We start from the raw sequence: 27361 nt of genomic DNA, 5'->3' as shown, positions 1-27361 counted from the left end.
CAATGAGAACCCATGTAACCCAGTTGGATCACTTTAATGGTTCCCTCCCTTCCAGGAAAAGAGGAGAACTGGAGTGAAGGGAGCAAGTGCTTCCATGCAAATCATCTATTATTCAAAGTCTTCTTCCATGAGCCGTTCTGTGCTCCTTAAAAGTATCCTACTCTTTAGCTCCCTTTGACCATGCTATTTGGAGCCATTCTTTGGTTCCTGGTTCCATCTTGACTTTGATGAATGAGTGCTTAAGAACTACTACTCACTCTCTTTCTTTTGGTGTTCCTTGAAGAGTCTGTCTGAAGTATATTCGGTAGGAAGGATCAGAGATAACACTAAACACTTAAGGTAGCCACACTGGAGAAGGATGGAAAAATAGAACTACAGACTACAGAGAGGTGTACTGAGATCAGGGAACAAGGGAAAGTCCAAAACATGAAGTTCAAAAATATCAGGGGAATGCTGGCAACATAAGATGAAGAGATTGCACAGGTTAAACCTACAGTGTCTGAAACCTGGGACAGCATTAATATTTCTTCTATATTTTGCATTTCTTTGTTTTTAACTCTTTGAAACAATTTTCTCATATATATTTTGATCATGTATTTCCCCTTCTCTAATTCTAACCAAATACTACCCATCCAACTTCATGTCTTTTTTTATCACTTTAAAACAACAAACAAGAAATACACCCACACACATGCAAAACCAGAAATAAACATGGACTCTCACCCCTAGCCAATATAAACTATCTGTGATTGATATCTGTTGACAGAGAAGAAGTCAGTTTTCTCCAATATAGTCTCACTGGGTATATTAACCATACCTCAGGGCAAGTAGTTGACCAACATAAAACAAACTCAATGCTACTTTTGCATTTCTTAAGGTTGACATTTTAAAATGAACATTTGGAAATTAATATATTTACATGGTTCAAAAAATAAATAATTAAAAATATTATGTTGAAAACCCTCACCACTACCCTGTCCATAGCATACCTCATTCTACCCTCTCCCATAGGTAACTACTTTTTCATTAACTTTTGAAACATGCCTAAAGATTATGTCTTCAGGCAAATAATATACACAAACACAATTCTTATTTCCTCTCCTTTTACATAAATGGTTGCTTCTATACATGGCTGTGCACCTTCATTTGACAAAATTCTGGAGATATTTCTAAGTTAATACACAGAGTTTAAGAAAGATATAAAAATTGTCTTTTATAGTTGTTTTATAGTCAGAGAGTACATTTCTTAAAAAGCCATTTTGGCAGTGTGCATCAAGAGCCTTATATTAATCTTTCAGGAATCTATCCTGAAGGAATTAAGAAGAGATAAGGGCAAGGACTCATGCATACAGACATTTACTATATGATTCACTGTAACTACATCCCCCCCAAGTAAGAAAGAAATAGAAAGCAACTATAAACAAGTAATTAGATAAAGATAACATATTCCTGTAAAAGAATAGCAGGTAGCAATTAAGAATTCATGAGAACTTGAGCAACACAAAAACATTAAGTTAATCTAACACCCACATTAAGTGTACAACTCCAGTTCCAGGGTTTCTGACACCCTCTTCTGACCTCTGAAGGTACTGTGTGCATACCATGCACTTACATTTGGACAAACCACACACACATAAAATAAAATGGAAAAAATGTAATGCACACAAAAAGATAAAATGGAAATGTAACTAAATGTCAATTCCTTTCAGTTAATATTACAAGTGATATTTTTCTTCTTTACAACCTTTTATATGTTTCTAATTTTGAAGAATACGCATGTGTTGCTTCTTAAAATCAGAAATAAAGGCTCCTAGCCCAGTATTCCACTCCAGCACAGGAGCCTACTTGCCTCTGTGATTCTTTATGTCTCCCCAAACATCTATCAATAGCTACCCTTTACGTAAGGAAAACTACTGAGTAGATATAAAACTAAGCATATTTACTTCTTTCCTTGTCCAGGCTCTAAAGGCCAAGTTCAAAGCTTTACCACCATGGACCAAGTAGGAGGCAGGGTGTCTCCTGTTCTCTCGCAAACCTTAAACAGGGGAAAAAAAGGAAAAAGAAGAATATCAATATAGTCATTCAAAGGGATGAAGGACTTGCTACCAAAGAAAATGCTGAAGATTCTGAGCATACCTTCAGCTCTGTTACACTAATAGTGTTCAGTTACTAAGAACATATTATATACTAGGCAGCTGTCATTTAATCCTGATATCCACCTTGCAAGCAAAGTTCATTTTATAGATAGCTCAGGAAGTTAAAGGTCTGAGAGAGTCTTGAATTAAGGATATACACATAATAAGCACCAAAGCTCAGACTAAATCCTGTCTATTTGAATATGAGGGAGGTCTATATTCCTTCTATGAAATTATTCTGCCTTTTAGGTCTCAAAATTGACTATGCTATGCCTTACTTCATGAGGAAGCTATTAACACCCAGTTTTAGGCTTTATGTAAGATTTTTCTATGGAACTAAACTGTCCAAAATAGATAAATGAGCCATTAGTTATTCCACATTTGAACACTTACATGACAGTCTGTCAAAGTGGCAGAGTTAAGGGCTTCAAGTATTGGGTATGAGGATGTACCCACTGAGCCATGAGGTCCTTTGTAACTGAAATACTGATTCCTTATGATCAAGTTACCTTGAAGAATCAATCTCAGATCCAAACAAGGGACTCACATTGTGTCAGACAAGACAAAGAAAGAGGAAATTCAGCAAGTATGCTTCCTTGTGGGCTGATACCCAAGAATATGTATGATGAGGCCAGGATGCCAGAACTGGGCCTTATCCCTGAGGGAAGCACATCCAGGATACTAATAAAAGAGCAAATCCTAATAGACACTATTTGATTCCATGTATATAATATTCTTCAAATGACAAAATTATAGGCATGGAAAACAGATTTGTAGTTTCTATAAGTTAGGGATGATGTAGGGGGACAAAGAGAGTGAAGTCTAATGGTTGTAGCACCTTTTTAGGTCACATTTTTATTTTTTAGTTAGGTACAGAAAAATACAGAGGTTTTTATACATATAAATCAGTGTATTTTATTCTTATTAACTCAACCCACTGCCCTCTTCTACCCCTTCCTTACCCCAGAGTCCTGGCATCTGCTTCCATGTTACACATATTCCATTACCCTTTGTCCTGCCCATCCCTCACCAAGTGTGCCCAACCTTCTGACATTGCAACCCAATGCAGTTACCTTAAAGTTCATACTAGATAACCCTGCAAGTAAGTTACCAAAACAAACTGCAAAAGCACTTCATAACATCTTAAGTAGTTTACAATTTTATGCTGGGTCCCATTTTCTGCTGTCCTTGGCCACATGCAGCTGGATGCAGCTTTTAGACCACCGGTTTGACACAATTGCTAGACCTCCTTCTCCATACTTATAATCCCCTTCTACTTTGATCACGCACGCACAAACAAAATATTTCTCAGTCTGGTTATTTCATTTAACATAATGATTTCCAGTACATCCATTTTCTCCAAATACCAAAATTTCAGTTTTTAACTATAGCTGAATAAAGTTCCAATATGCCTACACAGCCCATTTTCTTTATCTACCATCTGTTTATGGACCTCTAGGCTGGTTCTATATCTCAGTTATTGGGACTTTTTATTGTAAATATTTAAGGTATTAATGCTGTTTTGACATACACAGCAAGGCACCAGCAGTAGCAAGCTTTCTTCTCTCATTCTTCCTCTCCACAATTTTCACACTCCTTCTTCTTCCTTTCTCTCTTAGCAAAAATTATAGCTCATAAGGAGAATCATACCTCGAAAGATGTCCAAAATGTGTTTTCCCACATACCAACAGATGGTCTCAAAGTTGGGAAACTTGAAGAGGTCTGCTGTGCTCAGCCGCTTCTCAATTTCATAGGCTCTGTAAGGAAACATAATGAATATAAAAAGGATCTATTACTGAGAACCTATTATGTACCAAGTATTATTCTTGGTGATATGTATCTGCTATATTTAATCCTCACGGTGACCCTGTAAAGCCCTACTTAGAAACATTGGGCCCAAAGATTATGTGACTTGCCCAAAGACACATTAACAGCCAAGTGAAGAAACGGTATTAACTTTGTCAAACTGAGTGTCATCAAGAACCAAGATACAGCTTGGTGGTGGCGGTAGTGGTGGTGGCGGCAGCAGCAGCAGTGAATGCCTTTAATCCCAGCCCCAGCACTTGGGAGGCAGAGGCAGGCAGATCTCTGAGTCTGAGGCCAGCCTGGTCTATAAAGCAAGTTTCAGGACAGTCAGGGCTACACAGAGAAACCCTGTCTAAAACACACACACACACACACACACACACACACACACACACACACACACACACACACACACACACAAGAACAACCAAGATATTTTCCTTTCTAGTTGTCTTTATTTTACTATACTGCATTCTTTACACACTGGAAAGCACAGGAACTATAGCCCGTAAAAAGGAACAATTTCAGAACTCACTTGAGCTGCATTTCAATGTTAAGGCTATGTAAGAAGTTTCCTCCAAATGCTAGGCAGTCCACAGGAGTCAGCACAGCATGGATCCATCCTGTAGTATATAATAAGGCAAAGATCACAGCTAGAAGAAGGCCTTTCTTTCTTTGGACACCTCACTGCCTAGTCTGTTTAATCTTGACTCCATAAAAAACAGTGTAGAACTGAATTCAAAATACTTCAACCTTGTCTACTCTATCATTATTGTAACCCTAAAAAAAATCAACTTATAAAGCTAATAATAAAATCAACTTATGAAGCTACTACACTTCTACTTCTTTCTCCACTTCAAAAATCTTTCCATTGTTTTACCTACCTTTTCTTAGCTAAAAGAAATTACACTTTTGCTAGAACTATTCTTTCTAAAATGCACACCACTAGAATACAATTGTTCATTCCCCTTGACTGTGACCTAATTTCACATTATGTTTTTCCTTAAGTCTGTTTCATATTCATCTCCCTTTGCCACACCTTACTCCAGAAGGTTCATGTCCCATCTTATCTCTCATAATGGCTACTCCTCCAAACTGTATGCATTTATTTAATTTATTTATTTATGTTACATACTGACCACAGCCTCCCTCCTCTCTTCACACTCCTTCCTTCTACCTTTCCTCTTCCACCACCTCAATCCACCCCTCTTCTGTATCTACCCAGAAAAGGACAGGCCTCCCATGGGCATCAGCAAAGCACAGCATATCGAGCTGCCATTAAGACCAACACCTCTCCCTGTATTTAGGCTGGGCAAGGCAATCCAGAATGAGGAATGGGTTCCCTTGAGCCAATCAAAGCACCAGGGACAGCCCCTGCTCCCATTGCCAGGAATCCCACAAACAGACTAAGGTACATAACTGTCACATATATGCAGAGGGCCAAGGTTGGTCCCATGCAGGCTCCCTGGTTGTTGGTTCAGACTGAGTTCCCAAGAGCCAGGCTAGCTTTTTCTGTGAATTTCCCTGCAGCATCCCTGGATCCTTCTGGCTCCTACAGTCCCTCAGCACTCTCCTTAGGACTCCCTGAGCTCGATCCAATGTTTGATCATCTCATTAGATGCTGAAAAAGCCTTTGACAAAATCCAAAACCCCTTCATGATAAAGGTATTGGAGAGATCAGGGACAAAAGGAACATACCTAACCATAATAAAAACAACATACAGCAACAGTCAACATCAAATTAGATGGACAGAAATTCAAAGCAATTCAAGTAAAATCAGGAACAAGTCAAGGCTGTCCACTCTCTCCATATCTGATGGGAGATGTCATTCTGTAAACATGTTTCTCTTATTGGTTAATGAATAAAGCACTGTTGGCCAATAGGAAAGCAAGATAGGCAGGACTAGGAGACAAGAAGGATTCGAGGAAGTAGTAGGGAGGAATCAAGATGTAGAGACTGGAGAGAACAGATTGTGTGTTATTTGTGGCTGGTGCGGCTAAGGGACCAGACCAGCAGGGAAAAACCTGCTCCTAACACATATCTATTCAATATAATACTTGAAGTTCTAGCTAGAGCAATAAGACAACAAAAGGAGATCAAGGGGATACAAATTGGAAAGGAAAAAGTCAAACTTCTACTATTTGCAGATGATAGTATATATGTGACCTGAAAATTTCTACCAAAGAACTCCTACAGCTAATAAACACCTTCGGCAAAGTGGCAGGATACAAGATTAACTCAAATAAATAAATAAATAAATAAATAAACCAAACCAAACCAAAATCTGTAGCCCTTCTATATACAAATGAAGAATGAGCAGAGAAACAATACCCTTCACAATAGCCACAAATAATACATCTTGGGGTAACTCTAACCAAACAAATGAAACATCTATATGACAAGAATTTTAAGACTTTGAAGAAAAAAACTAGAGAAGATAGCAGAAGAGGGAAAGACTTCCCATACTCATGGATCCATAGGATTAACCTTGTAAAAATGACCATCTTACCAAAAGCAATCTAGATTCAATGAAATCCCCAATACAATACTTTACAGACCTCAAGAAATATACTCACCGGGCAATGGTGGCACATGCTTTTAATCCCAGCACACGGGAGGCAGAAGCAGGAGGATCTCTGTGAGTTCAAGACCAGCCTGGTTTACAAGAGCTAGCTACAAGACAGCCTCCAAAGCCACAGAGAAACACTGTCTTACAAAAACAAAAGAAAGAAAGAAAGAAAGAAAGAAAGAAAGAAAGAAAGAGAGGAAGAAAGAGGAAGAGGGAAAGAAAGAACAAAACTCAACTTCATATGGAAAAACCCAGGATAGCTAAAACAGTCCTGTATAATAAAAGAGCTTCTATAAGGCAAAGGACACCATTGTAGTGAGATAGTCACTTTGTCCACATCGGTGGCACTGACCACGCCCATTGGGAGGTGGAGACAGGAGCGGAAGTGACCTGGGGAACTAGGTCTGAGGAAGAGCCTAAGAGTGCTAGCTTGCTGGTGGGACAAGGATAGGAGAGCATCCGGTGGAACCTGCTGGTGTTCAACTGTTTATGTTGTAAGTTATTTCTCCCTGAATAAATATCTGTTCGGTCTATTTATTTATCCTGATCCTTATTAAATCACGATATCTGCTGTCAGAAGTGGGATTTCTTGTTAGCCATGTTGAAGGCAAACATCTGAATGGTGTGTATGAGAGCTGGCAATGGCAGTGACCACATCTCCAAGCCGGCAGCATGCTGCTGGATGGCAGCGTAGACCAAGGCAGTGAGCACAGCTCTCAGTTCTGGCGGTAAAAGTACCTGCCACCATCTTGGATAGACTGTGGCTAATACAGCTATGGCTTTCATTTTAGCAATGTTGTTTACCAGATAAAAGACTAGCAGCCACAAAAAGATAAAGATTTACAGTAAAGACAGATTCAGATTAAGAAAAACCTCTGAAGGTTTACAGTGTGTTTTAAAATGTATGTAGGCTTGGGAGAGAAAACAAAACAGGATAAAATGGTTCAAAAAAAATAAATAAAAAGACAGAGAGTAGCTGAGTGTGGTGGCACACGCCTTTAATTCCAGCACTCGGGAGATAGAGGCAAGCAGATCTCTGTGATTTCAAAGTAAACCTGGTATACAGAGTTAATTCCAGGACAGATAAAAGTTACAAAGAGAAACCCTGTCTCAAAAAATGAAAAAAATACAAGTAGAAGAAATAGAATGATAAAAAAGCCAGGTAAAGTTGGAAAGCACAGAGATACTTTGGGTACTATATATTGTTCTGTTACCTTTAAATTGTTTGAATGCTGAGGAAAGAACAACTGTTAAAACAAATGCTGCTGGATTAATTCAATTTATATATTTTTAAAATGCATTGACTTCAAAATTTAAGTCTAAGGACAGGTTACTGGAGGAAAGGATTTCTATTTTTGTTTCCACAGAAAAAGAAAACCAGTGGATTCCTTCCTGATTAACATGGTTTGATCAAGCAAGACCCCCCCCCCCGAAGCATTGTCCCTGGGACAATGCAGTCTTACAGACTGCTACAGCCAAGATTTCTTAGTGTTCTTAGGATCCCCATGACAGTGCCTCTACCAGCAGGAAGCAGTTTGGAAAGAACAATGCCCAAATTCCCAAATATTGTCTATAAATATTTGTTTTCATTTAACTGGAGTTGATTATAAATGGTTAATGACCACAACTAACCTTTTTAAAGGTAAAAAGGGGTTATGGTATTGATATGAATACTTTTCTTTGGAATGGATTTTTATTTATTGATAAAAATTTAAGGTCAATTTTGTGATTTGTATATTTCTCCTCTTGTTTAGGTATTGTGTTTATTTAGCGCATTTAGAAATATAATGTATAATTTAGCACAAATTATAGGTAGTTACCTATGATAGGCAAAACTTACAGTTAAGTTAGATTTTTAGACATATAGAGATGTATTTGAGATGACTAGGCATTCTTCAAACCTTTCAAAGACTTACAGAATATGGCATTTAAAATGGTTTAGGGTTTTTCTTGACAATGAGGCACAACTGCTCCTGGAAACACCACCTGTGTCAGAAAGGAAGATGGACATTGAAGAAACTCGTTATGGAGTTTGCTTTCAATATGGCAAAGCCATTTGGGCAAGATACTGCTCATCTGGACTGTTTGACTTTATGTTGTATAAACTGGACATGCAGGACCCTCAGGAAAGTGACTGCTGATACAAGATGGATATTGCTACAGAGTTCCTGCTTCATGGAAGAAGAGTCTGCCAGACATTCTGCAGGACACAGAGAAAAATAACTGACAAACTGCCTATACAGGTGGACAGTTTCATTTCATGCTTTGCTGAGGAGTCTGCCAGACACATTATGGCCTATAGGCTGAAAATGGAACATTACAGAAGAACTTCAGGTGACTGATCAGGTAGCAAGATGTCTCTGTCATTTCTAGAGTTTATATATTATCCTTCTTTGGTCTTTGATGCAGTTGAAGACAGATATTTATGGTTATGTTTTCCTTAGTTAGGATTAAAGATAAGTTACATATAAGACTTTAGACTCACAAAGATAGGATAGATAATGCAATGTTTTCTTTAAATCTTGTTAAATGTTAATGGACTAAATATTGTTAACTGTGGTTCTTATTTGATAAATATTTTCTATATATTTTACTAAGTTAAAACCCTTCTTTTTATTTTAGACAGAAAAGAGGTGATGATGGGAGATGTCATTCTGTAAATATGTTTCTCTTATTGGTTAATAAATAAAACACTGTTGGCCAATAGGAAAGCAAGATAAGCAGGACTAGGAGACAAGGAGGAGAGAGGAACAAGAGGGAGGTGATTCAAGATGGAGGACTGAAAGAGAAGAATGCCAGGGCCTCTCTCCAGTAAGATGCAACCACATGGAAATACTTAGATTACTAGAAATGGGTTAATATTTAAGACAGATGTAGCCGATAAGAAATCAGTAACTGGCCAACAGCTTTATATCTAATACAGAGTACTGGTGTTTTATTTGGGGCTAGCATGGCTGTGGGACCAGGCAGGTGGAAAAAATACACCATTAATAGGACAAAATGGCAACCTACAGAATGGGAAAAGATCTTCACCAAATCCCACATCAGACAGAAGTCTAAACTCCAAAATATAAAAAGAACTCAAGAAATAAGACATCAAAATATAAATAACCCAATTAAAATATAGGGCATAACCAGTCGATGGTAGTGCATGCCTTTAACCCCAGCACTTAGGAGTCAGAGATGGGGAATTTCTTTAAGTTTGAGGCCATCATGGTCTACAAAGCTAGTTCCAGGACAACCAGAGTTGTTAAACAGAGAAACCCTGTCTTGGAAAAAACAAACCAACTAAACAAACAAAAAACCAAAAATAAAAAATGGGGTATACATCTAAACAGAAAATTCTCAACAGCAGAATCTCAAATAGCAGAGAAACACTTATCCTTAGCTACCAGGGAAGTGCAAATCAAAATTATTCCAAGATTCCATCTGATACCTCTCAGAATAGATAAGATAAAAAACACCAATAATAGCTTATGGTATATAGAATGTGGCACAAGCAGAACATTCCCTCATTGCTGGTGGGAGTTCAAATTTGTACAGCCATTTTGGAAATCAATATAGTGGTTTCTTAGGAAATAGGAAATCAATCTACCTCAAGATCCAGTTATAATAATCTTGGGCATATACTCAAAAGGATGCTCAATTATACCACAAGGACTCAACTATGTTCAAAACAGCTTATTTTTAATAGCCAGATCCTGAAAACAACCTAGATGTCCCTCAATCAAAGAATGGATAAAGAAAATGTGGTACATTTAACACAATGGAGTATTACTGAGCTGTTAAAAAAATGATATCACAAAATTTGAAGGCAAATGGATAGAACTACAAAAAAAATCATCTTGAATGAGGTAACCCAGACCCAGAAAGACAAACAGTATGTATTCATTCAAACGTGAATATTAACTATAAAGTAAAGGTTAACTATTCTATAATCCACAGTTCCAGAGAGGCTAGGTAACAAAGAGGGCTCAAGAGTGGAGAATGGGGGTGGAGGAATACATGGATCTCCCTGGGAAGGGTAAATAGATGATCTGCTGGGTTGACTGAGGGCAAGTGGACATGGGAACTTGAAGGGTTAGTTTGGGGGGGGGGGTTGAAGGAAGAGAGTGCTGAGACAGATGACTGGAAAGGGAGGCTTTTCAGGATTGAGTAGAAGCCTGATGCAAGAGAAACTCTCATGAGTCTACAAAGATGGCCCCAGCAGTAGTGGATGCACAGCCTGAACTGGCCATCCTCTGTGATTGGATTGATGACTACCCTAGTTGTCAGCGGAGAGCCATTGGATTCAAACTTGTTCTTTTATACCTCTAGGTAAGACTAAAACCCTTCAAACTGGTAAAACATCAACACTAATAATCTGTGATATGTTCCATATATAACAACCACTAGAACAAACAAAAAACTAGAACAGATAAACAACTAGAACCACCAAAAACCAACACAAATTCTAAACCTAAAAATTCATAAGAAAATTCAAAGGATCCTAATAAACAATCCTTGTAAAAGATGTACAAAGTGAGAGGAATGACAATTCCAAACTTCAAAATGTATTACAAATGTATAGTAATAAAAAAGTGTGCATTATAATAAGGACAGACATATAAATCAATGGAAGATATAAGATCCAAAAAAAATAACTCACATGGTCAGCTGACTTTTCCTGTTTTTTTTTTTCCATTTGATTATTGGTTTTTCAATACTGTAAAGCATGCCCAGGGCCTTGGATATACTAGGCAAGCACTCTACCACTGAACTACAAATTAATCTCAGATCAACCAATTTTTGAGAGAGATATCAAGACAATTCAGTGAAGGAATCATGTATCAGGATAGTTTGGAACAATTAGATGTCAACATGCTGAAAAACGAAACTGGGTCCTCACCTCAAGCTATATATAAAAACAGAACTAAGAATTAATGAAAGATCTAAATATAAAAGCCAAAACTAAACTGGAGACTGACACATTCTCAGAAAGCTAAGCAGGAGGATGACAGGTTTGAGGCTATCTGGACAACAAAGTAAGGCAGAGAATAGTCTGAGTAAGACAATGTCTCAAAAAGAACTCTATAAAATATAAGTATTCATGACCTTGACTTACCAATACTTACAGAAATATCTATAATCCTATCTATAAAAAAAACTAAGGCAGCAAGGTCACAGGTTTGAGGCCTGGTGGTTCAATCTATACAGTAAGATTGAACACAGGCTGAGTGAGACAAACAAAAAAGAAAGAAAAAAAAACCCAAATCCTGTAAAACATTATGACAATACATAGGATACCAGTAACACAAGCAATCAAAGAAAAACAGACAAATGGGACAAGAAAAACAAATTAAATTGGACAGAATTAATAAGTTTCATGTTTTACGATACACTATCAAAGAATGTCAAAAGAAAACTCTCTCTGAGGAGTTACAGTTAAGGGGTGCTGGGAAAGAGGGAGTCATGGTCAATAGTAAGATAATCCCCATCTATGCTCATGTAAGCAACCTAATAAACACAGTGGAGCACACACAGATGTGAAAGTAGCAGGGATACTTGTTTGGAAGAAGGTTTCAGCAGCAGGGAGAGAAGGATAAGAGAAGATAATGGGGGACATGAATAAGGTACATATATATATAACTGTCAATCAGTTTTATGTATTGAAAATAATGTCAAAAGACAAATTCAAAACTGAGAAAAGTATTTTTGAACACTATATCTGATAAAGACATAGCACAAAAACATAATGAACTCTTGTAATAAAAATACTATTTAATTAAATAAGTAAGGATTTTACAAAAATAACAAAGAACACAGATCTATAAAGTGCAGAAAGTTTTTTCAAAATGGTCAATAGTAATAGTCATTAGGGAAAACACAAACTAGAACCTAAGTGTTATACCACTTTACTCACGCAAGGATTACTATCATCATAAAGACAGAAATGACAAGTACTGGAGAAAATATGAAGAAATTGGAACCCTTATACTTTGCTATCTGGAATGTAAAATAGTGCACATATGTACTTTGATAACAGCTTGGCAGTTGCTCAACAGGGCAAACTATGGAGTTAGCGCATGATAGAGGCATTCCTCACCCAAACAGATAAACAAAAAATTGAAAATACAAGCTGAATACCCCTTATCTAAAATACTTCAGATCAGAAGTATTTCAGATGCAAGACATTTTTAAAATTTTGTAATATTTGCAAATACACAGATATCTTGAGAAAAAGAGTTATTCTGGGAATGGAATCCAAGTCTAAATAAAGCACTCATTTATGATTCAAATGTACTTTATACAAACAGCCTGAAGGAAATTTTACATACTTCAGTGCACTTATGTCTTTGAGCATGTTCCCATCACATTAGTCAGATGTGAAATTCTCTATTTGCAGAGTTGCTTTGACTCTTAAAAGGTCTCAGTCAATAAACTACTTGCCATCACCTATGTAAGATCTGATCATGGCAACATGTATCTGTAACTCCAGTACTGCGGAGCTTAGAGAAAGGAGGATCAGGGTTGATACAGCTGGTCAAGTTTAATGAGAAATTATATATAAAAAAATAAGGTGATGGGCTAGAGATACATGGCTTGAGGATTAAGAGCATTGTCTGCTCTTCCAGGGGATCCGGCTTTGATCTCCAATACCCACATTGCAGCTCACAACTGATTCAATTGCTTTTTTGGGGCCTCCAGGGGAACAAGGAAAGCACTTGATGCATATATTTACTTATATGAAAAACACAAATTAAAAAAATAGGGTGAAGAACTACAGAAGACATATCATGTCAAATTCTAGATTTCCATGTGTATACACACCAAGACGCACATGTGCACATACAGAGAACTATGTATATGGACTGCCCATAGGAAATAAACTCAATAAAACATGATTTGGGAGAAAAGGATTCAGATTATTAGATACTTCTAGATTCCAGAAATTTATTTTTGTTTGTTTCTTTTTCAAGACTGTGTAACAGGCCTAGCTGTCCTGGAACTTGCTCTGTAGACCAAGCTGGCCTTAAACTCATAGAAATCCACCTGTCTCTAACTCTGAGTGCTGGAATTAAAAGTGTGTGCCATCACCGCCCAGCTGGATTCCAGATTTTTAATTAAGAATATTCAAATCATTATGCTGGTACAATAACTTGTATTGAATACTCATAGTAGCATTTTTCATAATAGCCAAAAATTATTCCAACCTAAGTTGTCTGATATGCTTGTATTGTTTGTATAACCCCAGCTACTCGAGAAGCTAAGGTCTGACTGGAATACATAGTGAACTCAATGCCAACTTGGGCAATTTTGTGAGAACCTGTCTCAAAACAAACATGATTAAATTAGCAAGATAAAATAAATAATAGGGGCTGTAGAAATAGCTCACTGGTGGTGCACTTACACAGCATTCACAAGACTTTGCATTCAATCCCCAGTATCAAGAAAAAAAAAATAGAAACAAGTCAAATGTCTATCAGCTTTCAAGTAAAATCAAACCAAATGTGGCTGGAGGAAGCAGTGTGAAATGGTATGTCAAGGTATGACATGGCTGTTTTATTTTTTCCCCCTACTCCAACTCACAGAAGCTGTGATCATATGACTGAACTCTCCAACACCCAGTCATAGAAGGATCAAGGGTTCATGGGGCCATCCTTCTCTGAAGGTTAATATGCAATTAATGGTTGATAGGGAAGATGAGATTTTCTTCAGCAGTATAGCCACTGGTAAGGTTCCTAATATGCTCCTACTCACAACTCTTAAGAAAAGTAAGCTGAGCATTGGTGGTGCATACCTTTAAGTCCAGCAATCAGGAGACAGAGGGAGTCTAATTTCTGTGGGTTTGAGGCTAGCCCCTGGTCTACAGAGTGAGTTCCAGGACAGCCAGGGCTATATAAAGAAATCCTGTCTCCAAAAAAAAAAAAGAAACCAAAAAAAAAAAAAAAAAAAAAAAAGATATGAAAGTAGAAAGGGAGCTAGATGATTAAGAAGGTTAGTTAGTAGGTATGGTGGGGGACAGAAGGGAGTAGTGAATATGAAATATATTATATACATACATAGAAATGTCATATTGAGATCCACTATTATGGATAATATATGCTAATAAAACACTTTTAAGATGGGCGGTGGTAATGCACACCTTTAATTCCAGCACTCAGGAGGAAGAGGCAGGCGGAGCTCTGTGAGTTCCAGGACTACAAAGCAAGTCAAGTCAAAACAGCCAGAGTTATTAAACAAACTGTCTAGAAATACAAGAGAGAGAGAGAGAAGAAAAGACAGAAGGAAGGAAGGAAGGAAGGAAGGAAGGAAGGAAGGAAGGAAGGAAGGAAGGAAGGAAGGAAAAGAAAGAAAGAGAGAAAAGGGAAGTATGTGGCATATTTACATTATGAAATACTATTTTGCAGGGGCTGGAGTTGTAGCTAAGCTGGTAGAGGGCTTGCTTAGCATAATCAACATGTTTGATTTCTTATGCTTGATAAACACAAAAATTAGGCATGGTGGTGCAAACCTTAACTATAGTACTCAGGAGATGGAGGCAGGAGGAGTAGAAGTTCAAGATTATCGTTAACTACACAGCAAATATCAGTACCTTATACCCTGTTACAAGGGGTGGGGTGGGAGGGACTATTTTGTCATTTAGAAAGAACAAAGTAAATAAGGTGTCACATGCTTGTAACCACATGCTCATGAAGCTGACAAAATATTGCAAGTTTGAGGCAAGGCTGAGCTACAGAGCAAATTCCAAGATCACATGAATCTGTTGAAAGAGAAAACAAAGTGAGGTGGTGCACACTAGTAATTGCTCCACTCAGAAGGTGGAGGCAGGAGGATCAATAGTACTGGGCCAACTTCAGCTACACAGTTGAGTTCAAGGCCAGCCTGGGCTTCATGAGATCCTATTTCATAAACTATTAAAGTGACAACAAATGCTGTGACATGGATGAACTCTGAAAACCTGCTGAGTGGGGGAAAAACAGAAGCAAAAGACAACAACATTTATATGGAACACAAGTAAATTTTATGGAATACTCAAAAAAAGAGGTAAAACATTCATTTTCACAGGCTAGGAGGAGAGCAGAGTAAAAACTAACTGTTAATGGGAAAGTGTTTCTTTTTAAAGTGATGATCATATCCCTGATTACACTGCCTTATAAATATACTAAAAAAAAGTTAAACTGATAATTTTTACAATATGTAAATTCCATCTCATTTTCTACAAAGGTACACTTAACCAAAAGAAAAAGATAACATAAAAATCTAAGAACTAAATTGGTGCTGGAAATTTTTATAATTTTTTTATTTATGTGCACTGGTGTTTTGCCTGTATGTCTGCATGAGGGTGTCAGGTACTCTGGAACTGGAGTTATAGACAATTGTGAGCTACTATGTGGGTGCTAGGAATTAAACATAGGGCCTCTAGGAAGAGCAGCCAGTGCTTTTTACCACTAAACCATCTCTGCAGCCCCTAGTGCTGGAATTTTTAGCACTAAATACTCACATTACAAAAGAAAGAAATGTCTGAAATCAATAATCTAAAATCCTTCTCAAGACTAGAAAAATATAAAATGAACTCAGAATAAAATGAACTCAAAATAAAAACAGAAATCAAAATTGAAAATATAAAGAGAAAAAACTAGACAAAAATACTTCTTGTAAAAGATCAGTATAATTCATAAATCTCTAGTAAAACTGACAGAAGTGAAAGACACAGGTAATTAGCATCAGGAATGAAATAGAAGGGGAAGGGGGGAAAGAGAAAATAAAAATAAATGAGAATAAATGGACATAAAGGAATTCTTTGAAAATAGAAGACAACAACCCATCTAATATAGAATAGATGGGCTGGCAAGATAGCCTTGTTGGTAAAAGCAACATGGGCTAAATAATGCAAAGAACCTTACAAAGATTAAGGAAACTGAATGCTAAATTAAAACTCCCCCCAAGTTTTCAGGTTTACATGATTTCACAAGAGAATTCCATTTATTTGTTTGCTTGTTTTGACCTTCCCCCAACTTTTCAGGTCCATGTGACTTCACAAGATAAACCCATTTATTTATTTATTTATTTATTTATTTATTTATTTATTTATTTATTTATTTGCTTATTTTTGAGCTGAGCTGGCTCATGCTTTTAATCCCAACAGCTGGGAGGCAGATGCAAGTAGAGCTCTGCAAGTTCAAGGTCAACCATATCTACACAGTGAGACCTTGTTTCAGAAAATATTTAAAATCTTTATTTTGTTTTGTTATTAAATGCAGTTTCACCAAGTTGCCCAGGCTGGCCCTGAAAACACAATCCTCCTGCCTTAGTACCTAAGATTCCAGGTGTTTCACTATGCCACATTCAATAAGATTATTTCACTATACATTTCAAGAAAATTTAATGTTAATTTTGATTAAATAATCAAGGAATATTTAAATTGGATAGAAGATACCTTGTTTAGAGGAGGCTCAATTAGATTCCAGATATCAACCCTTCTCAGATTGAGACAACAGGGTTCTTTTTTTAAAAATGCACATACTCAGTTCAGGATATAGCTCAGTGGAAGAACACTAGCCTAGCAAAATACACAAATTCAGACTCTACATGAGACCTAAGAATTCTAGAAGTAAAACCCAAGCATGAACCATTAAGAAAGAATGTTTCCATCCTGGGTCATTCAACATCATAAGACTAGAACATCAGCCTCCCAGTTATTATCCTTAGAGTCATGGAACTAATTCCTGTCCTCTATCTGTATACCAGTTGACATCAACCCAGTATAAACTGGTCAGTCAGCCTCCTCCTGCCTGCTCTGCCATCTGCAGCCTCCACAAACAACCATACTACCTACTGGCCACCATATACATTTTCTTGAGGTCTAGTTCTTAACCTCTCAGCTGATAATAAAGAGATGTCACATAAGGAAATTAATAAATTATAGGCAGAATCTGGTTCAGTGATACTATCTCCCTTCTTTTTGCCTTTCCCATCCTCCCATCCTTCCCTCTAGAGGGACTCAGGAATAACCTGTAGGAATGAAAAGTGTTTGTCCTTGCTTCACAGAACACTTGTAGCATTTTTCCACCTGGTCACCAAAGAACATCTCGTTCTGATTAGAGGAGCTGCTCCAGCATTCAAAGAGAGTCAGATTAGCATTGGTTGGGCGGATCAAGTAGAAGATCTTCTCACCCTGAAAGAAAAAGGATACCATACCAAAGGTTTCAAAAAATGTCCTTCTGAGGAAAGGGGTGTTCCAAAGGACCAAACCTCTTTCCCATGCTCCACAACTAGAGCAGTGTGTCAGAGCTGTTTCCCAAATTTTATATCATTTTTTTAATCAACTACTAAAATTTTCTTCAAATTTTACAAAAATAACTTGAAGGAGGTATTTAAATTAAAACTGTTTAAATTAGGAGAAATATATACCAAATGCTCTGATTTTAGATGTAATACCAAATGAGAAATGACCTCTATAGCTAAGAGAAATAATACTAGGCCATAGAATTTAAGGCCATGTTACTAATGAGAAGAAAATTAAATCTGCCTTTAAATGCCAGCTACACAGTGTTCCTTTTCACACCTGCAATCAAAGTTAATTAACTTTAAAAGTTCAGTAACTGCCCAAGGACTTCTAGAAGTTTACTTTTCATTAGATGATTATCTTTTAGAAGAATATTTCTTAATTGTGTTTTGATTGGATAATCATCTGATAGACAATTTAGTGAAAAAGAACCATACACTAACATAAGGATAACTCTGGTAGCTTAGCTAATATATTATAAATTTAAACATAGAAAACTATAATATGTATTACAAAACTAAATATGCATACTGTACAGCTGGAAGAAACTGACAGCCTTCATAGATTAGCTAACAATAGTATTATATCAATTTCCTGATTTTGACAACTGTTCTATAGTATCTTAAGAGAATACCTTCATTCCCTTTTATAAATTTAGTTTAGAAACAATATTATTTTACATATCAGTTCCCCCTTCTTCCTTCTCCCCCCCATGCTCTCCACTGACCCCCCCCCAACCCATCCCCACTCTCTCCCCACAGATATTGAGGCCTTCCATGGGGGATCATCAAAGTCTGTTACATCATTTGGAGGAGGTCCTCCGTGTATTTGGACTGAAATGGCATCCTTCTATAGGGAATGGGCTTGCAAATTCCATTTGTGCACTAGGGATAAACACGGGTTCCACTGTTAGAGGCCCCATAGACTGCCCTGGCCTCCTAACCGGCACCCACATGCAGAGGACTTGTTTCTGTCTAATACCTTTGTCATTAAGAACTATATGATGAATGATTAGAGATAAGGAGACACTATGTCTAGAACTCTTCCCAAATGTCTTAGGGAAAAAAATAAACACACTTTATTTTGTTTGCTTTGGAGAAAAAAAGGAAGCATTTATGAATCTGAATAAAGAACATACAGAAAATCATCTCATTATTCTTCCCTTTTTTCCATAAAAATATTAAAGCATGCATTTGCATAACAGCATTTTCATTTACACGCTCCAATTCCCCATGATAAACCAATGAAAATAAATAATTGAAGATGTATGATCAATTTGCACAACAACCATAAAGCTAGTTTTCTGTTCCTTCCTCAGTACTTCTGATAAGACAAACAGTGGTGAAGACAATCAATATTACTTAAGAAATTGTTTTCCAACTGAAAAAAAAATCCTTAATCGCCACCATATAGTAATTACAAAATTATAACAGCCACTAACAGACAATCATAGGAATTATTAATTTGAAAGGAATTGTAATATATCTGTTTTATCTGTGGTGACAATTAAGTGACTATAATTGTCAAAATTTACACATATAAATAATTCTGTGGTATATATTATATTAAAGTTATCAAGAATTTCTACAATAAATATTGGCATTTTCATACATACTGATAGAAGTATTAGAAATGTCAAATAATAAAAAATAGAAATCAGTTTATTGAAGAAGTTAACAGATTATAATAAATCAGATCTATTATAATAAAAAAAACTTCTGCTGTGCTAGAGATACATAAAAACCAGGGACTCCCACATGCTAAGTAAAAACTATACCATTGAGTTATATTCCCAAGCCTCAAAAAAGAATTGTGTTAGTGCTAGGGTACAGCCTAGAGATGTTTTGCTTGCTTTTTTTGAGAAATAGTTTCTCTGTATAACAGTCCTGGCTGTTCTTGGACTCACAGAGATCCACCTGTCTCTGCCTCCTGTGAGTGGTGGGATTAAAGGTGTGTGCTACCACCAATACTAGGCTTGCCTAGGGCCTTCTTATGCATGCCTCCCTCCCCATGTATCTATTTTTTGGTCTTTGTTTAGGTTTTTTGAGACAGTGTCTCATTCTTTAGCTCAAGCTGATCTGAAACTTATCATGTAGCTGAGGCTGAGCTCTAACTCTTTGTAACCTTCCTGGCTCAACCTTCCAAGTGTTGGGATTATAAGCATAAGCCACCATGCCTACGTTCTAAAACTTTTTGCTTAAGCATCAACATAGAGACCCTAAGTAAGAACCTTCAATGGAGTTAATTATGTCAAAGTATGACAAACAGAATATGAGAGGCAGATATGTCTGGCTACCCCAAGAAGTCATATTCATTCCTACCTTAAGCACATGGTACCAGACTGAGGTCCCACCAAAGTCAATGTGAAAATCTGTATAGCTATCCCGCACGCTCATGAGGCAGTACTTCTGTACATTGGGTCTCTCAAAGACACATTCCTCTGGCCACAAGTTCTCCACCCATGACAACTTTCGAACAATCTTGGGTGTTTCTACAAGGTTTGAAAGCCTAGTAAAGAAGGTAAAAAGAAATGTAAGCTGACTGAAAATTGAAAGTTTAAGTCTGAATAAAATACTCTAATCAGATAAGACAATTTAAAAATATCATTTTCTCCACAGAAATATATACAACACTTATTCCTACAAGTTTGATGAATATTTATTTTTTATTTTTATTTTATGTACATTGGTGTTTCACCTGCATGTATGTCTAGGTGAGGGTGTCAGGTCCCCTAGAACTAGAATTGCAGACACTTGTGAGCTACCATGTAGGTGCTGGGAATTGAACCTGGGTCCTCTGCAAGAGCAGCCAGTGCTCTTAACGGCTAAGCCATCTCTCCAGTCCTGATCAGGAGCCTTCTTCCACCCAGCTTCCAAAGTTCTAAATCCTAGCTCCAAGTCCTTCCCCAGTAGGAAGTGATCATTTCTCCTACTAAATTATCGTAACTATAATTTCCTGTCTACTCATTCAGCATGTAGTTTATAACAGTTGTCTTATCCCTATCTTGATATCTTCTTTATGATAACCTCCAGAAGATCAGTTCCATATATCTATCTTTTTTTATACCATATAAACCCACAAATCTTATTACAATATACTCTCCTCTTTGTTTTAACTTTCAGGAAATTCAATGAAAACTCTATGGTCCATCTCTATCAACAATTTAAACAAAGAATTATGCATTCATGTGTATAGTACCTATTCATATGCATCCTAGTCCCCCACTTTTATTTCCTATTCCAGTCTTTTTCTCTTTTCTGCATGTCTCAAAGCTATCTCACAGGCTTTCTGGATAAAGTGATATATAAAGCAACTATATCTTTTAAATACCCTTAGGGTCTTTAATCTTAAAAGCATCAGCAAGGGTTTTAACATTATAATCTTATTACTATGTGGGAAACTGAAAAATTCACAGGACCTTGCTGTACACTGTTTTTGCATCTTTTTGAAAATCTAACTTTTTATTAATTATTTCACAGCTTAAAATGCCAATAATCAGTAGGTATACTAATAACAAAAGGATATGTTATGATTCCTTGCTATTCACCACAGTTCTAAGTATATAAGCATAGATAGAATATTTTAAATATATTCTTTCTCTTTAAAATCATAGTGAACCTACCTTTAGAAAAACTACTTATGCTTAATTTTAGAATCTACTTCCAGAGACTGAGGACAGTTATGAGGTAAAAATGTAAATACTAGGAAAAGTTCAAAGAAAGACACCCTAGAATGAAGGAGGCAAATTAAGTAAAATAGATACTGCACAATCCACCTGATGTTAGAAACTGGAGAAGAGCCAGGTGGTGGTGGCACACATCTTTAATCCCAGCACTCAGGAGGCAGAGGCAAGCAAATCTCTGTGAGTTCAAGGCCAGCCTGGTCTACAGAGTGAATTCCAGTACAGCCAGGATTGTTACACAGAGAAACCCTGCCTCAAACAAACAAAAAAATAAGCAAACAAAACTACGTAACAAAAAAACAGCAAAGGAAAGAAACTAAAGAAGAAATTGGCTAAGTTAAGTTATTATAAAGTTGAATCAATACCCTACAAAGTATACACCACCTCTCTACTACAAAGGAAGAAACCATTAGAAGAAAACAAACCAAAATAAAAATTCAAGTATATCTACAAGTTTTAGACATGTGGTCAGGCTTTTTTGTTACCTTCCCCTCCTACCTGGTATCAGAGAATTCCAAACTAATGACATTGAGGACTTTTTCTCTCTTTCCACTGTAATAATATTTCACGAAATCTCCGAGTTTCATCTTGCAGTCAGCCTGGCGAGCCACATCAATAACATCGATCTCTTTGTCAGAACCTGAAGTAAAGAAACAAGTTCTGTACCAATCGATGTCAGGGAAAAAAAAATCTTGTCCCCTCACTAGTACTTAGAATGAATGGCCTTTTACTCAGGAATTCTGTCTTCAGATACTGTTAGTGTTCAGGGCACAGAGTAGGAATCTATCACACCCTCTCAAGATCTGGATGGAGGCCTGTTAGAGCTCTGAAGCTACCTGACAGAGATTCTCATATAGTCTATCTGCCATGGATCTGCTTCTTTATTTCTTCTCTTCCACTCTCCCCACAACTCATGCTCCAGTAAGACATAGTATGTAACAGCATGTGTCAGAGAAAATCTGCCAGGTTAAAGGAGGGGGGAGGGAAGGGTCAACTTAGTTTTGTGTGGTATATTAAGAGAGTCAAACAAATACTGTCATTAACCACACCCCTCCCATCCCTCACAAATTAAGAAGGAAAGATTAGTATTTTGTCTCTTTGCCTTGCCAAAGAATGACTTTGGGTAAGGTACTTCACATCATATTCTCAAAAAAGCTAGAAAGTAAATATAAAAAAGTAGATTAGAAAAGTGACTCTTGTCTTTTTGTTTCTGTTTTATGTGAGACAGAATCTCTCCATGTAGCCTTAGGTATTCCTGAAAATTATGTGGCTGGCATCAGATTCACAAAGATATGACTAACTCTGCTTTCTGAGTGTTGGGATCATAGGTAGTGTATGCCACCACACCAAGCATGACTCAAGTCTTGATGGGAATAGGTAATGTTACAGTTAAAAGGATCTGTGATGTCTTACCAACATAGTGTTCCACATCCCTCACAGTAAATGATGGAGAGGGTAGAGTCATCCCCAACCCATCCTTCTTCAAGACGAGGATAGGCACACTGAAACTGTTCTCTTCCAGGAATTCCACCGTCAGCTGACTTCCAGTGGGCTTCAGAATCACTTCATCTGAGCTGTGTGAGTCATAAGAGAGGAACCCTGACTTTGAGATTTTGCTCACTGAAGGCCTAATGGCCTCTCACTCAAGGCACATAGTCCTGAGGGAGTCTTATGACATAAACCTCAGGAAAGAAATAGCCTCTCCAAAGTAGGAGACAAGGTCACTTACAAAGGTGGGAATGTATAGTGAACAGACTGCTCTTCTCTGAACAACAAAGGAAACTAGTCAATAGCTTACCTAGGAGGAGATATAACTAATTATTTTGACTCATTTGTTCTAACCTAGAATAGCAACATCCAATTTAAAATGTTAGTGAAGAGAGCAAAGATTGAGTTTAAAAAAAAAAAAAACAGTATATACTACTTCCTCAATACATGTACTTTTATAAAATGGGAATAGAATTTTTAAATTTTTCATATAATAAAATTTTGATCATATTCTTTCCCTTCTCTTAACTCCTAGTCATGATGGAGACAAGAGAGTAGATAGATGAAGGTATAGATAATACCAGAGCATTTGCTTAGCTTGCATTGGCTATGATTTCAATCTCTAGAATCAAAAAAATGGATTATGAAGAAAATGAGTTGAATTAAAACAAACTTATTCAACTCAGTATCTGTTTCACTCTTTATGTAGTTCTAGATAGCCCAAAAATTAAACTGCAAAAAGGTACTAGGGAAAAAAAAACTTTTAAGAGATAAGACCCAGTTGTTACTAAAATGGTTAATAAAAGAACTGATTTGCATTAAAAACTAAAATTGCAAGAAAAGCTGTTAAATATCAGTTTTCTACAACAGACTCTCACTGGGTGTACTAACCACACTTAAGGGCAGGTAAGCTCCATGCCCAGCAGTATATGGTCAACACCAAATAAATCCAAAGATATTTTTGCAGGCATTTTGTTTCACATTGCTTTGTTAGGGCTTTTTCATTGGTCTTACTTGGCTTTTTTTGATTTGATGTTTTGTGGTATTTGTGTGTGTGTGTGTGTAAGAGAGAGAGAGAGAGAGAGAGCGAGAGAGAGAGAGAGAGAGAGAGGGGAAAGAATGAGAGAGAAAGAGAGAGTTTCTTATGGGGTTGCTTGTTTTTGCATTATGTTTGCTTTCTAATAGCCAGGGCAACATTCAGAAGCCCTGTCTCAAAAACCCAAAACCAGAAGAAAAACTTATATACAAAAATCAATCTCTTTCATAATTAAAGTAATAAAAGTTAAAAACATAATAAAAGTTAAAATTAAAAGATCTCACTAAATTTTGATTAGAACGAAAAGTTTAATAATAAAAAAATTATTGGTGAGAATATAGTAAAATCAGAGCCTTGACAAAATGTATGTAAAATTGTACAACCTTTATGTAAACAATTGGCAATATTTACAGATTGTCAAGACAAAATCCTTTGCCCTAACAATTTCACTTTTACAATTAAATCTACAACTGTATTTATCACATATGCAATAACTTAAATACAAAAAGATATTCACTGAGGCTTCAAATATAGTCCAGTAGTAGAGTACTTGCCTAGCATGGTTATAAAGGCCTAGGTTCAATACTCATCACTAGAAAATAAAGAATTTTCTTAATAACAGAAAAATACTGGAATCAATTTAAATAGTCATCAATAGAAAACTGGTTAAATAAAATGTGTATCCATTCAATGAAATGCTAAATGACCATAAATAGGAATAAAGAATAATCTGTATATGCTATTGTGGATTGATTTCTAAGACATCAATCCACAATAGCATGTAAAAACAAAAGTAATATATATATAAAATATAGTGTTTCCACTTGCTTCAAAAAATAAAAAGGATACACAAATACATATATATGGATACAAAGATATTTTTGAAAGAATATGAAAGAAAATAGCTAACATAGGTAGAAGAAAGGATCTGAGGGGGTCTTATGTAGAAAGGGAACTGACAGCCTTTAAAAACTTTTAAAACCAATAAATTGGAAAAATCAACCAAATAACACTTGAAGTATAAGAAACCTGAAAACACTGAATTTAAAACCACATAATACTTGTTAATTTCCAACTCATTATTTTTGTTCAGTTCAGAAAGTGCCTAACTTGATTTTTTAATAAATCCAGGTTAACTGAAAGAAACAGAGAAAACATATTTTTTGACTGAAAAAGAATTTCTTTTTAATTTTAAAGTTTTCTCTCTTCTACAATGAGAGAATTAAATTTGCTGATCATTAAAAATCTTTCAGACAGCTGGGCATTGGTGGCATACGCCTTTAATCTGCCTGGGTTTCTGGGAGTTTGGGGCCAGCCTGGTCTACAGAGGTAGTTCCAGAACAGGCACCAAAGCAATACAGAGAAACCCTACCTCGAACCCCCCCCCCAAAAAAAACAAATGACAAAATAAAACAAAATCTTTCAGACATTAAATGGAAGACTGTTATGAATATGGAAGAGGAAAGGGGAGGAAATAAGAAGAGGTCATAGAATAGGTAACTATGATCAAAGTACATTTTAGAATATATATAAAATGTCCTAACAAAATGTATTACTTTGCATAATTAGTATACACAGGGAAAAACAAAATGAATTCTCCCAATTCTAGCATTACTTAGATGCTTATAAATTCACTAAGACAAATGCTGCTTCCCAAGTACTGCATATTTTTGTAAATAGGTCATAATGTACTCTAAACATCAAGTAAAACTCTGGCCACTGTTATTTAGAAACTGACCAAAACAGAAGTTCCCACCCAGAGGAGATTTTGCAGGGCCTTAGAAGATATCCAGGCGTGAGAAAGAGACACAGTCAATGGAGAAACTGAAGGGAATTATGTCCAGATTCCCATAGCCCTCATGCTTAAAATTTCTTTGGACTATGAGTCCTCACCTGTCAAAAGTCCTACTCCGGAGTTCTCGGATAAACATGGAGCTCCCAGTCTTCACTGGTTTCCCCTTGTGAGTATCATGCCCTTTGGAAGATCCACGGCGTTTTTTCACTAAACCAGGGGGAGAAAAAAAAAGAGGTCATGAGTTAGAATAGCCAAGAGCAAAGATTCCAAGAACAAAGTCCTCAATACTCAATAGTTATTTTCAATACTCTTATTTTCTAATCTAAAAACACCAGGGGGCATCTAGAGTTAAAGAGACTATCTTACACTCAGAAAAGTTCCTGGTGAAGAAGAGTGTGCTTCCTCCAGGCAGTTGCTAAAAAAGGGAGGAAGATAAAGCTATGCACTTCTGCCCTCTCAGTGCAATAGCTGCAGGCTGCTGAACTTGCGTAAGCTTCTGCTGTTTCCTAAGGAAGACGCATCTGAGGCACTTAGGCAAAGGCAATCTGCACAAAGGCAAAGGCTCTCCAAAACTACCTTTGACTTATTTCTCTCCTTGATCACTTCCTGATGAAAACCCTAAAATCTACTTACTAATTGAGGGCCCATGTAAGACCTCACAGTTGGGGCAATGGTATAGGTCGATATCAGCAGCCTTCTCCTCTTCAACACCAACACAACTGGAAAAGAAAAAAAAGTCAGGGTTTATAAGATTTTTACTTTTAAAAGTTCTAGAACAATGCATGTGGTTATTTATATTTATATTAATTAAAATTAAGTACAATTGGGGGCTGGATAGACAGCTCATCAGTAAAGAGCACTGGCTGCTCTTCCAAAATACCTGGGTTTGATTCCTAGCACCCAGAGGACAATTCACAATCCTCTCTAACTCAAATTTCAGGGAATCTGATTCCCTCTTCTGGCCTCCACCAACACCAGGTACATGGTACACAGACATACATACATGTGGGCAAAACATTCATACATACAAAAATAATATTTTTAATTGTTAAGTAAAATTTAAATGTAGTTCCTCTATCACACTAGCTATATTTCATCAGCCACATGCAGTTTACCATATTATGTAGATTATAAAACATTTTCATCAATGCAAATTCTACTAGTCTAAAACAATGATGACGAAAATGTCATTAAAACTTCATTAGGGCTGGGCAGTGATGACACACACCTTTAATCCCAGCACTCAGGAGGTAGAGGCAGGTGGATCTCTGTGAGTTCCAGACCAGCCTGTTCTACAAAGTCAGTTCTAGGACAGCCAGAGCTATTACACAGAGAAAGCTTGTTTTGAAAACAAATAAACAAAATCTTCATTAGGATTCGGAATGGTCAAAGCTGAAAGAACCTAGAACATTCATATGTGTGAATGAATAGAAATATGTAAACCAAATTAAGTAATATTAAATGTTCCAAATATCCACATTTAAAAGGCAAAAAAAGCCAATGTTCTAGTCCATACTTCTAATTCTAGCATTCTAGAGGCAGAGGCAGGAGGATTACCATGTGTTTCTGGTTACCCTCAA

At 36.7% G+C, this 27361-nt stretch overlaps 1 protein-coding gene across 9 annotated transcripts in view; it reads right to left on the bottom strand.

The window, feature by feature from the left end:
* Positions 1–27361, bottom strand: part of Phf8 (PHD finger protein 8) — an 87257-nt gene that overhangs the window by 41122 nt on the left and 18774 nt on the right. For all 9 annotated transcript variants that reach the window (XM_051178673.1, XM_051178676.1, XM_051178672.1 and 6 more), the window contains exons 3-11: positions 26415–26500; positions 25880–25988; positions 22876–23036; positions 21961–22102; positions 20102–20288; positions 17507–17669; positions 4477–4564; positions 3786–3892; positions 1944–2035 (exon numbers count right to left, since the gene is read on the bottom strand). In XM_051178673.1, coding sequence (XP_051034630.1) covers positions 1944–2035; positions 3786–3892; positions 4477–4564; positions 17507–17669; positions 20102–20288; positions 21961–22102; positions 22876–23036; positions 25880–25988; positions 26415–26500 — 1135 coding nt within the window. The remainder of the gene's footprint in view (positions 1–1943; positions 2036–3785; positions 3893–4476; positions 4565–17506; positions 17670–20101; positions 20289–21960; positions 22103–22875; positions 23037–25879; positions 25989–26414; positions 26501–27361) is intronic.

Source organism: Phodopus roborovskii, unplaced genomic scaffold, assembly GCF_943737965.1.
Source record: "Phodopus roborovskii unplaced genomic scaffold, PHOROB, whole genome shotgun sequence".
Classification (NCBI taxonomy): Eukaryota; Metazoa; Chordata; class Mammalia; order Rodentia; family Cricetidae; genus Phodopus; species Phodopus roborovskii.
Note: the sequence above shows the minus strand (reverse complement) of the source record. Positions and strands in the feature narration are given on the sequence as shown.